Source organism: Lytechinus variegatus, chromosome 7 (genome assembly GCF_018143015.1).
Source record: "Lytechinus variegatus isolate NC3 chromosome 7, Lvar_3.0, whole genome shotgun sequence".
Classification (NCBI taxonomy): domain Eukaryota; kingdom Metazoa; phylum Echinodermata; class Echinoidea; order Temnopleuroida; family Toxopneustidae; genus Lytechinus; species Lytechinus variegatus.
In genome coordinates, this window is record NC_054746.1 from 36,272,354 (window position 1) to 36,285,826 (window position 13,473).

Sequence of the window (13,473 nt, forward strand, 5' to 3'; positions counted from 1 at the left end):
ACATATACCGCCTTCGCTCGGGAATTCGAACTCAAATCATAGTTTTCGAGTGAGCGTATGAAAGGTCCGATGATCCTAAAGACGTTTATCATTACAATGATGATTCAAGATTCACGTGTTAAAAGGCCCTAAATCTAATCCAATTATGTTTCGATTTCATTACATTGATTTGACCTCACCTCGCCTACCGCCTTAAAACTCATTCACAAAGAATGTATAATACTTTATAAAGGCAATAAATTCGGAACAGATTTTTGCAGTGTACTTTAATAGCCATACAAACGGGTTATTCCTGGCTGTAAATATTTGAAATGCTGTGTTCTGAATCTTATAATATACTTATATGTGTTTATGTATATGATTATTCTTATTATTTGCCCGCTGTTTTAAAAGATATTTTTCAACACAAACTCCTATATTAACACTCATATTTTTCAACAGATATTAACCAATTTCTTCTCAAAACTAAAATCACTCAATAATATGTGCGTCGCAGGGGAACTAATTATTAAAGGCCCGGTCCCACTTTACTTACGGATGCAAAGAGGATGTAAAACGGATACAAACCGTGCCATCCGTTGGAAAACGCTATGCATCTGTTGTCTACTCATTGCATACGTGCTGTATACGCTATATCCATCGATCGTACGTCCACTGTGATTTCATCTGCTCAAAAAGTTTTGAATAAACTTTCCGCTTGGTACGATGTAAATCCGCAACATAAACGAGCAACAAACGTTCCATGTTCGTTATCCTCCGTTAATATAAACGTTTCACCGCATCCTCTCTGCATCCTCTGGGGCATCCTTGCAACTCACATCCACTGAAGCTAAATAATATTGGTGTGAAGTATCGAGCCGGGAGGGGGGGGCAAGGTGCCCCATCCGGCGCTTTTAGAATTAGGGGAAATATTCTTGAACTGAAGTATATACTCCAGTTACTCATCATACTATTATACCTAATGAAATTATGTTTTCATAGTGATTTGCTAAATTTGAATCAATTGCATGCACTTTTTATGAGAACATTCACACTTGTAAACAAATGTAGAGTAATTGATTTACAACATAAAATTCATCACAGGAATTATGAGTGTTTTCCTTTCTCATAGAACTATACTCAGAGGGTCGTATTTTGTCAGGTCTGAAGTCAGGTTTAACCATGACCACGGTCTAACTCTGTGCTGAAATTATAGGCAGCCAAAAAATAATTTAAAAATATGTTCATATTATATATTTCTTATGTCTACTCTTTCATTTACTTTTGCTTTCACATTGAGGAAAAATACTTGTTGTCATTCCCAGACAATTATGAACTAATTGGGTGTCATATGAGTTTAATGTGTACTTTCAGGGATTTGTGCCCCCCCCCCAACTGGCTCTCCATAGTTAAACCACAACTTTAAACCAGAGTTCAAAATACAGGCCAGGGTCTTAAAAATAATGGTTTGTGTGGACTTTGTGTGAGTTTATCATGCTTACTAGGTTAAAAATTACCTCATTTAGATATCTTATCGCACCCCCCCCCCGAAAACATAGGTTAGTTATATTCAAGAAATGTTAAAATACAAAGTCATCGTTTTCATAGATATTTATTCAGATAATGAGTTATGGTAATCCATGATTTAATTTGATTTGATTTATGTTTCACAGTTTTACCTAATATGATAAACATAACATAACAAAATCAAACATATTACAAGAAATAATATTATGTATATCAATATTTATAGATTTAAGGAACAGAATTAAAAAAATAGAATAACCTTAGATGATTTTTGTATTTCAAAGTAAAACGGAGGGCTTGCTAAAAAAAAAGGCTTGTATAAAAGGCAAGCCTACAAACCTAGTTTCAGTCAAAATTTACACGAAAAGTTCGAGGTCGTAATATTATAGGTACAATTTGCAAACCATCCTTTACTGTAGGAGTATGAATAGTGGTAAGAAAATAGACGAAGAACAGAGGGTGAAGTGAATTTACATGTAATATTGAATGATAAACATAGTCTTTACCAGCTACAGACGCAACATGAACGTACAATTCATTTCAAAATGAAACTACAAATAAAGTAAAAACATTAATTCATTTATAAAACGATTTACTTCGTTAAAAAATTCGACATGAATTTTTACAAAGGAATTGTATTTCTCATTTTCCCGCCTTAGCCCCATGTCTTTTAATTCATCGCTCATTTTTTTTCCTCATGATCATCCTTGTCTTCTTTTTAACCATCTGCTACATGTAAGCAGAAAGTTTCGTAATATTTTCTGCCACTACCTTCCTAACAATAGGTGTGTGACCTAAATCTATTGATTATAAAAAATATTAGGAATAAAGTTCAGACATTTCGCCGAAACATATTGGGGTACACGTTTGTCAGTCGACTGTCAATTTGTTTTTGCACGTAAAATTCTAAAATACGTTATAAAGCAAAAGTTTAACACGCTTTAATTTTCAGATTTTATTTATGTCATTATGAAGACTGCAGCAGTAATAGTAAAAAGTAAAACCTCCAAACCCACATAAAACAAAAACGTGGTCATTTTAAAAATGGGGAAGACGCTTCCCATAATAGGTTGGCACAATGCAATTATGGTTAAGATAACCAAATTCAATAAATAAATGGTATAAATCATGTGCCCCCATTTCTTTTCTTTATGTGAACTTTTTGAAAACTGAACTGCAGGAATGTAGTTTTTTTTAAATGTATGTTGTAACCACAGCTATATATATATATATATAATTGATAAATGGGGGTTTCCTATTAAAAATAAGAATGGCATTACCACGAGGGCACTAAGGCCGTAGCCAGAGTTTGATATTGGAGCACGTACATGTAATTACTCGACGTCCTTCTTTTTGGAAATTAATTCTTATCTTAAACGGCTATGATGCAAAATTGTGAACGACCTGACATACATCCAGTGTAAGTATAGGGTACGTAGGGATTTTTTAATCATACTAACGTTTCAACCGACCCTGGGATTTGTGGGTCACGAGCCTCACATGTGCGCAACACGACCTAGCTACCACAACAATACATAAATACCAATTTTCATATTTACAGTGTTCGATATTCCCGGGTCGATATTTAAATTACGTGTGCTCCTGGATGGATAATGCGATCACAATGATAACCATTACTCCATCATTACCCTTAGACACATACAAATGGTATTTTCTCTTTTCCTTTACTGATGTTGATACTATTTATGAAAAGAATCGGCAATTTGCACCAACGAAAAAACATGGCATATGAAAGCTGGTTGATCGCAATATGCAGCATCATTATTCATACTGAAGTCATTATGTCCCTTTCATGATTTCATATATGGCGACGTTTCAGACAATTCACACGTTGCCTCATCAAGGAGTTTAATCTGTTCATTTGATAAACACTCAAAAGCTGCTGCCACACTCTCTTCTACTGATCGCATACCACAAGAATTAGGTCGAGCATGGTATTTTTCGTTTCGTCCTTCATTATCTTCTCTTGGAAAGATGAAGAAATCCATATGAGGTTCTTGAGCAGCACTACGATTGCGATGCCGTTTCCATGTCCAGTTAGATCCTAAACTTTCTTTTGATGAAATTGACCTTCCAGAGGAACTCAAATTTGATATTCTGTTATCTTGTACTTTACCTAACCATTGTAAGTGTGTTGAATCCACATGCTGGCGTGAAGTAGTGCAATTTTCATAAATCATAGATTCATTGAAATATGATGAATAGGCACTAGACATGTTAGAGTTAAAATGTTTGCCTAGTTCATAAAATGGTTCACTGTTGGCAGTTTCTGTCATGCTACTTGTCGCTAGCTCATTTCTCTCAGAACTTTTTCGTAGTTCTGCTAGCGAACATCGCGACGATCGAAAGCGTATAGTTCCATGGGCATTGTAGGTGTCCTTCTGACCAAAGACACAGGTCAAATCAACAGTCCCCTGAAGACGTTCAAGGTAGCCACCACATCCGTTACCATTGTTCATGGGAATACTAGGTATTATCCTTGGGTAAGGTTCCTCTCGTGCAGTTTTGTTGATTTTTGTACGTATCTTACTTCTGCCATGTTGCGGTGATACTCTCCTTGGTGGTAAAGTTCCAGAAGATCCACAAGGATTCTGCTGATACTGCTCTCTTGTAGAAAATTCAGATTGTTCGTGCTGGATGACTGCAGACGCTCTCCCATGTTGCGTTTGTTCATTATGGTGTCCTGAAACAAAGTTGGTTCTAACGAACACCGACTGAGGCAATCCATCCAACATCCCGCTTACCAAAGAGTAAGGAGACTCATTGGTATTTCTGCTACGATGTCCCTGGTCCTGTTCTTCAAACTCGATATTCTTGTTTGATTTTCTTTCTTTGTAGTAATGCGACGATGGAATGCAGCCACTTCGGTGTTTTCGTGAGCCTATCACATTCTGATCAGCAGATAAACGATTTTGATAGAGATGACTGGAATCAGTATTACCTCTGAAAGAATTGAGATCAAGAACATGAAAAAAAATAAGGAAACTGTATTTTAAGGAAGGATAACCAATGAACGGTGTATATACAAATCCATATATCAACTCCCTCGTACCTTTCGTATTTAGATCTATATATTTGAAAAACGAATCAAATTACTTGTGTGGTTCTAGATAGGTGTGAGCATGTTATTCTGAAATTAAGTTGGTAGGATTAATTCAAGATATGGAAAATATTTTCAGAGTATTGATGATTCTGTGAACACTTCATATAGAATTCATGCTATTCTTCAAAATAAATACCCAACCTTCGAATGAAAGCTCACTGGCACTGAGAGAAGTGTCATGGTGTAGTGGTTCTGACTCTCGCCTTTCAACAGAGGGTCAAAGCAGCAGTAGCTTAATGAGCCCCCCCAAAAAAAAATTGAGGGGGAGCAGACAAGGTATATGGCCAATATTCTTATTTATATTAACAAAAAAGCTGCAAGCGATCAAAATGTTTAACCGTTTTAATAAAAAAAATCGTTAGGATAGATTTTTACACAATTATTATTCAGGAACTAATATCATATTTCCTTTTTCTCTTTTCCTCCCTTTTCTTCTTGCTCCAAAATATGCCCCCCCCAAAAAAAAAAGAAGAAAAAATGATAAAATGCCATTCCCCCCTCCCCCAATATATATATATATATGAAATGGGTTTGTTCAAGCTTTCATATTCATATCATATGCACAAAGGAATTTTAATGTTGAAATTAGGGTGCAGTGGACTTTAACAAATTTCTACGAGGAAAAAATATGAGACTGAGAGGAAATACAAGTACAAACCTATAGATGCAGTACTTGCACAAAACGGTGTACACCAGTGGGCTTGTACTCTCTGAAGTTATTAAACGAGCCGTGATGTGAGTAGATAATGACTGGTTTTCTTTGGTCAAGAGTTGGAGTTTGGTATAACACTGGATTTCACTCAATGACGTCATCATTAAAACTGATATATTGTATAAGAAGTTAGATGTATGAAACATTAAATGTTTTGTCTTCCATTTTTTTTTGCTCATTCATATATAGTTTCTGAACGTGGCACAAATCTCGCTCATGTGATAGAAAATCTTAAGCTTAAACAAAGTCACGTTGAAGGGGTATACTATACTCTGGCTTGAAAATATTTATATCTATTAGAATAAATAGATTATTATATATTAATAAATATATTATTTACTTAGAATCTGATTGAAAAACACGAAGTTATTTAATTTAATGAAAGCAGCTTGCATACCTTCATAAATATGCAATAGGCTGGCGATTGGCTGATGATGTAATGTCCTCACTGTCATTATGATTATTTCGTACTTTTCATAAAATAAGATACGACAAAGATTTGCATCAGAAGTCCTTTTTCCGTTTTTGGAATTAATTTTTGAATAAATGTAATTTCATGTCATGAAATACAAAATAATAAATGGAGATAAGATATCAACATGCTCATCGCATATTCATACAGACATGCATATATCATTGTTTCAATGAAACTTTAAATTAAATGCCATAACCTTGTTTTGTCAAATTTTGATGCAATATTCTGTAAATGGTTTGCCTGATTTATCTGATCGAAAACTTTTTTCAGTCTGGAGTACCCCCTTAAGTTATATAAGTAGATATTTTAACCCTTAGGGAACTGGGCTATTTCAGTTGTATTGAGGACATAGGGCATGATGCCCCCCCCCCCTTCTGATCTCAGCCGCCGTTCGGGCGATCACGTCAAAATTTGGCACGCACTCTGTAAGAGATAAAGAATAAGCCAGAATGGAAAAAACAAATCCTACATAAATATATACATATTTTTCATTTTTATGAATAAACTATACGAATTTCTTCTTCTTATTATTATTATTATTATTATCATCATTATCATTATTATTATTATTATCATTATTATTATTGGTAGTAGTAGTAGAAGCACTAGTATTAGTAGTAGTAATAGTAGTTTATTTTAAGCAAAGCCGATGTATTAGAGTGTCAATGTGTCTACTTACTCTGTTGATGAAAATCTTCAGCAATCAATAAATATTCAGGGCGAATGAGGTCATACCATGGAAGCCTATATAGCTCTCTGCTAGAGTATCCAAGAATAAGACAGGCCCTTCAAATTGATATAAAGTGATAAGAAAGTTTTAAAAAATAATGTTCGTTCAAATAAATCAAAATGTGTTAGATTGTCTGCTTCCTCATAACATAACGCCCACATTGCTGTTTCGAGAAAATAATCAAACGTTGAAAATGTCATTTTCTGTGTTATTTTCAATTGGATTTTGATGTAATTTAGTGTTATGCTTCTGATTGTGATATAGGATTTTTCTCTAGATACTAAAATTGAACTTTTTGTCAGGGAGTTTGTTATTCTCGCTGGTGTTGGAACGCAGTGATGGAAACAATTGTTGTGACTTACATGTTACACGAGTCAGTAATCCTCATATCTAAGGTATGTTTCATGGTGAACTCAATAACGGATGAATCCAATGAATGTGATTGGAAGATTGGGGTACGAGTGTCTGCAGGAGTACACAGGGCAATGAACACACCATCACACATCACATCCCCTTCTGAAGAATGGAATCGACCGTCTATGTGAAAAGGCTGAAAACGGGATAAAACTCGAAATGTCAGGGATATAATGATGACGATATACGGATTGTGATTTAAAGTTGGAAAGGAATGACGTGAAATGAGTAAAAAAAAATCCATAATTCCGTAAGCCAGTTTAAACATTTTCATCATGAAAATAGTAAGCCTACGTGTAGTTAAAATAGAGAAGGCAAGTGGTGTTGAAATATTAATGCAACTATGCTAGTAAAGAGAATGATCATCACTTAAATATAAACAGTACTGAAAAAGTTCTTTTAATACGTTACGACCAAGATTAATGATTCGTTTCCACTTTGAAAATAGAGTGGGAAATTCTAAAGTGCAATCTAACTCGTAAGGAAAATGATCTATCGGCAATCGACATTTTTAAATATAAACACTATTACGCTGAAATGAAAACTTTATTAACCTTATGAATTTCTTTTCATGGATATTAAAGTAATAATAACGATCTTATGTCACCTTACACTCCGTTCCTTGATATGGAATTCTCTTGCGTAAAGAACGAGACATGACCATCCTACACACAAAGGAATGTCGTGAACCTTTAAAGATGAAAGGGGGGAAGTACTCATAAATTTTACATATTCCTTTTATGCCATTCAGAAATATATTTATTCATATTGGAGGCGACCAGAGATTATACACAAGAATTCATGTATTCCAACAAGAAGCAATTAGTTGAACACTGGGGCGCATATTTTTGTTTAATGTAATTTAGACATTTGAGCTATGGTCCATATATTCTGTCCATGTCGCGTCTTTCAGATATTTATGTATTTCATGATAACACCATTTGATTTCATCCCTATTTTAATGAAAACTTTATCATTTTCCTACAGATACATGCATAAACATGTAGCGTCAGATGACTGTTAACAGCTAAATAATGACACAAACACACACACCCACTACATACAGCACACAGACTATAGTAGCAGACGCCTTTACTGACAAACGCTCACACAGAAGCATATCTCACCAATTAATTAACACTCTCATACACCCTCACACACTTCTGTGCACACAATCACACACCCCCAACTTCACTCACTAATCCACACACATACTTTCTCTCTCACACCCACGTGCATAGCATCAAACACTCACAGCCTCGCTCCCTGACACGCCACTGATCCACACGTTTACGCCACTGATCAACACTCTTTCTTCCCGGTCCCAACGACACATTATCCATCCACCCATCCACATATCTACCCTTGATGTTGACACATTTTCCATTCCTTCTTTCAATTTGCGCGCAATGAATTCTGTATTTTTCTTTTTATTCTAAGATTTCAGTTATTACTTCATGTTGTTATCAACATGTATCAATATTAAATGATTTTACTATTATCCTGTCAGCTGTTAGATCGGTTAAATATTGAAAACGGACATGCTGTTCGACATGCACTCATCAGAGTAAAATTGCATGAATGAACAGAACAATGGATCGTAACAATATAATAAAGTAATGTGTAAGAAGTCAATAGAAATGACATTATAAATCAGGGATTACAGACATGCTTTGTTGTATCGAAGCATATTCAAATCTCATTTAAGCCTGCTTTATTTTGTTTTCTATATTTCAAAGCGACGAAGAGGAAACCTACATCATGGTCGATGGTGGCCACCGTCTTGTAACAATGAAACTATATTCAAAACAAAAAAATACGTAAAACAAGTGCTCTAATATTTTTATATGACATGACGCCATATATTTTGTGTATACGGAAATGAAGCTTTGAACCCGGTAATAAGAACTCACCTGGTATAGACAAGTGTTTATCTCTAGCAGTGTTAAGATGTTTCTCTAGATGGAAATGATCACCCCCATCAACCAAGTCATATACATCTCCTCCACCAGATAAGATTTCTATCTATAATTTCAAGTATATATAAAGGAGGATTATTCATCTTGTATATTGGGGCAGCAAGCACAAGGGCACCAGGCTCCACACTAGGACTCGTAGCTAGGAATTTCAGTGGTGATGAGGCAGGATGGTATTTATATACAAGGAACTGTTGCTGCGCTATAGAGCGTCTCTGGACGGTGTCTGCGCTCAATAAGATATCACTATTATTATTAATATATTAAAAAGTTCCTAATTATCACGAATATTGAATTTGAAAAATGAACAAGTTTTTATTTTGATTAGGGGGTAACTTTCCCAAGTTTGTACAACATGTGTATGTTACTGTGCTCGTGAAGGGCAATTGTAATGTATTGGTGTCAAGCCATTTTTTTTGCAGGGTATAGTTGTTTCATTAAAAAACGGCCATCTGGATTAATTTTCGCAGTAAAATCCCCACAATCCTTCAATCCCCCCCAAAGAGAGAGAGAGAGAGAGACAAACACACACTGAATTATGTTCAGCCGCTAATTTGCTCTCTAATCTTTATTTGTTATTGAATATTGTTGAGGTTAAATTGCCCCACACCTGAAAAACAATTCTGTTTGCAAACATGAGATGAAAAATAATTATGGAAGAAAACTTACTTCAAAGGTAGGTAAATAGTATAGACTATATAGAGCATATACCTTCTGCAGCATTTTGTTTTATTTTTTTTCAATGCGATATTTCTTATCTGACTGCACTATACTTCCGGAATCGGAAATCTAACAACCCCACGATTTGCGTCAAGAGCAAAAATACAATCCGGGAATAGGATAGGTACCACATTAGATAAGACAAAAGAATAATCTTGACGGTCACGGAGGAAATTGGATGACATTTTCGTTGATAATAGATCTATTTTCCAATACTTCCACATTGACAAAAGAATCATCTTGACGGTCACGGAGGAAATTGGATGACATTTTCGTGGATAATAAACACCTCAATAAAAGTTTGGAAATCTGTGCTTGGCCATTAATTTCTCCCAACTCCAAATTTTACACAAGAGATATATTATATCACTCGAAGGATTATTCAATTATCTTTCAAATGATACCATGCTTGTTATAATCATGCCATCACGAAAAGAGCAAGATTCAAAAGTGTTGGATGAGGTCTGAATTGAAAAGCTGCAAAACGAGCAAAAAAGTCATGAAGGGTCAATACAGAACATGATTCTTTTGTATGTGTCAATGGTCAATAGAGATGAAATTCCATTCAAATCAAGCCCCTGCTTTTGGAGTGATGGTTCTGTGAGATAACATGGTTTGAAATTCCCATGCATGTTTGTTTGTTATGCTCATGCTTGTGCAGAGGTGTGTTTGATTCCATGTTAATGTTGATGTTAAGGTGCATGAAAACAATTAAAAAAAACCGCTGAAAAACTCACTCATCACCACTGAAAAAAGAACATATGTAATTTTTTAACTTTACAATTTTGACCTTGCCCCACATTTCAAGGCACTGCACCTCCATGTGAACGATAATCATAATCATGTAGGGTATCATTTTAAAGATAAAAAATATCTATTAATTGATATCAATTACACATTGATATTTACTGAAACAGTATACGTTCCCAGACTTCTTCCTTTAGTGATAGCAAGATTTTAAAATGTGATTTTGATCCGAGATTATGTTTTCTTTTAGGAAAGAAAAATGTGCGAAGTAAAGTTAATTTTTAGAATGGAAAATATATTATCTTACCATGGAATGGCCTAGGTGATCGATGACGTTTTCAGACACATGAAGAATCTTTCCAGAGGGTCGAACTATAAGTAAGAATCCTGGTAAAGCCTGATAGTAAGTTTACGGAAACAAAACAATTAGCAATTAAGAAATTTTCGAGCAGTATACAATGGGGGTATATTAATAAATTTGAATAGCTGTCTTGATTTTCCAAAGTTATAAACCAATGGGTTTAACTCGTCTTAGTCTAAAGTTTCATTTTCATAATAGTATCATAATCGCTGCTACAAAATGATTGGTCCACGTTCGCATAACAACGGTGAAAATAAATTATATCTTTATTTTGATAAACTATAATAATCGTAATGATAACCAAGTCTACTCCAAACAATTATAATAATGTAAGAACGTTTTGCTTTATCGTGTGGAGTCTGCGCATATATACCCACATTCTATAAAAGCTCAATAAAATACTCTGACTTGGAAAGAGAATGTTAGTTTGTTATCCATGGGAGTTTATTTTTCATTATTCGTCAATCCTCGAAAAATACAGAATAACACAAGACAAATCGAACCTAAGAACATAACCTACTATGGCTCATCTCGAGAAATGTAATACAAATATGACTCTTTCTATCCCCGAAGACACGAGAGATGGACTCCGCATGATCTTCATTCTTGAGGATTAGAATCGCCTCATGATGGGTCGATCTAATCCCACAGGAGTGGATTAAGAGTGTTTTGCTATCATATTCGTGGATTTGAAAAACCATTTTACGCTCGAGCTGATCGCAATTATGACATGAGTATCCAAACCGTATGCTTATCTGGCTTGTTGATAATTATGCAAACAAAAAAATATGTAAAAATATAAATTTCAAGCGTAAAATCATTGCAATCATGTTAATAATAATTCAGTCGTCAAATTCGAATAAATTTAATTTCAACATAATATCTACCTGGGCTATCTCAATTGTAGAAAGTGACGGAGTGTGAATCGCTGATCTTCTATACTCTCCATGTGCTGTATACATCAATGACATAACAGAATAATAGTGAAAACACGAATCTTTCGCAAATGATTTATCTATATAATTTTAATCCCCGTCAATTTAGATTTATTTGTGTACAAGGTAGCTCATCTCACAACCATCGCTGGTCTACCATAATGCTCTGATTCAATGACCAATATGAGCTGGATTTAAACTAATAGCTTATATCATCAAAATGGACATATTACTTACATGAGAATGGAAACCATAAACATAGCTCATTTATCATTTGCGATAGCATAAAAAATGAAATGAAATCAAAGAAATAAGATTATATAAGTTCAAAGAAAATTTGAGTACAATTAGACAAACAATAAGATGTTATAATTTGATTGTCCAGAGCATTTGTATTATGGAGCTCATCCCATTGGTAATGCGAACAAGAGCTGTGATGTCATACATCTCATTATATATCATGGTGTGATATATTTAAAGCACAATGCTACATTGCTCATTTATTCGACTTACATTGTAAATGAAGCTTAATCTAATTATCGTAAGATTTCAACAAAGTTAGTATTCACTAAAAATAAAGAATTCTTGTTTTTAAGATGAAAAAAAAATAATCATTGTACGATTATTGCCCTGCCCCCCCCCCAAAAAAAAAAATATATAAATAATAAAGATATAGGCTTATTCGCTCCCCAAAAGAAATTTGATAACACAGCATCAGTTATAAAACATTGCTTAATGAATATTTTAAGACACCCTCTTCATTTCAACGTTGTGGATATAAGGCAAAACAAACCTGGTGAAACCGAAGAAAAGAAGTTTCCCTTGCGGATGAAGACACACGCTAGCGACATAACTTGTAGATAACTAAGCCTTGTTTTAGCACCCACTGGTAGTGGTAAGAGTTGCCGTAATATTTCTATTTCTGAATTGATCTGATCACGACGTATTTTGGATGCCTTGCCCGTCGACCGATGCATAGTGCCCATGAAGATAATCAGTCATGTGATTGTGTTTCAACTGTTAAAGGAATCGATAGCCAATGCAACGTTAAAATATTAAAATCGTCATTAACCATGTTACGGTTATGGCCGTACGTAGAAAATTGTTGTTCAAGTACGACAAGAATATATAAATATTACGGGAATAATGTGAGCGCGAATCGCGAGCAGCAAAAATGATATTTTGATCTGAAACTGGATCATTTAAGAAAGTTTTAAATAACATGCGTGCGCGAACTCATTTTCTATTTTTAAGATTTAGACCTATAGAATCTGAGCATTCAAAACATATTTTTTTCATTATGAAAAGAAAAAGTGTCTTCCTAAACCAATAACGCGAGCGCAAAGCGCGAACTGAAAATTTCAATTTTTTTATGTTCCGATCTGTAATGGGGTAAATTTAAGCACAATTTCAAACACTATATAGGAAAAATTGTGAAGAGGATATGGATCGCTTTCTATTAATGATTCTTCTTTTTGCCATAGGAACGGGACACTCTCAGGATTTCCGAACATATGAAAGAGATGTCTAATCTTCATATTTCCTATTCCTCTTTCTTAACGCGAGCCGAAATTTGTTGATACTTTCTGAGAAGGGGAAAATTTAAAGTTTGGATATTCATGAAAATTATATTGTTTCATTTAATAATCTAATAGACCCAATAGAAATGCATTTTTTAAATATTAAGGCCCCAAAACATTTTGACATTTTATAAGCACTATTGTAATTATGAATAGGATGCATACCTTAATTATGCGAGCTCCTAGCGCGAAA

At 34.5% G+C, this 13,473-nt stretch overlaps 1 protein-coding gene across 1 annotated transcript; it reads right to left on the reverse strand.

The window, feature by feature from the left end:
* Positions 1 to 1,722: 1,722 nt before the first annotated feature.
* On the reverse strand, positions 1,723 to 12,703 carry LOC121419153. The gene is made up of 9 exons (XM_041613485.1): positions 12,494 to 12,703; positions 11,653 to 11,717; positions 10,712 to 10,801; positions 8,875 to 8,986; positions 7,569 to 7,651; positions 6,910 to 7,097; positions 6,497 to 6,603; positions 5,289 to 5,451; positions 1,723 to 4,470 (listed from the first exon to the last, which is right to left on the reverse strand). The coding sequence occupies exons 1-9, from the start codon at positions 12,684 to 12,686 to the stop codon at positions 3,318 to 3,320; spliced, it is 2,154 nt and encodes a 717-aa protein (XP_041469419.1). The 5' UTR covers positions 12,687 to 12,703; the 3' UTR covers positions 1,723 to 3,317.
* Between the last annotated feature and the right edge of the window lie 770 nt (positions 12,704 to 13,473).

Excerpts from the sequence above, each read along its gene's own strand:
- LOC121419153 (XM_041613485.1), bottom strand. The coding sequence starts at position 12,686 with ATGGGCACTATGCATCGGTCGACGGGCAAGGCATCCAAAATACGTCGT. Across the intron at positions 8,987-10,711 it reads ATCACCTAGGCCATTCCATG|ATAGAAATCTTATCTGGTGG; the intron begins GTAAGATAATAT and ends TTGAAATTATAG. Across the intron at positions 7,098-7,568 it reads ATCAAGGAACGGAGTGTAAG|CCTTTTCACATAGACGGTCG; the intron begins GTGACATAAGAT and ends TCCCGTTTTCAG.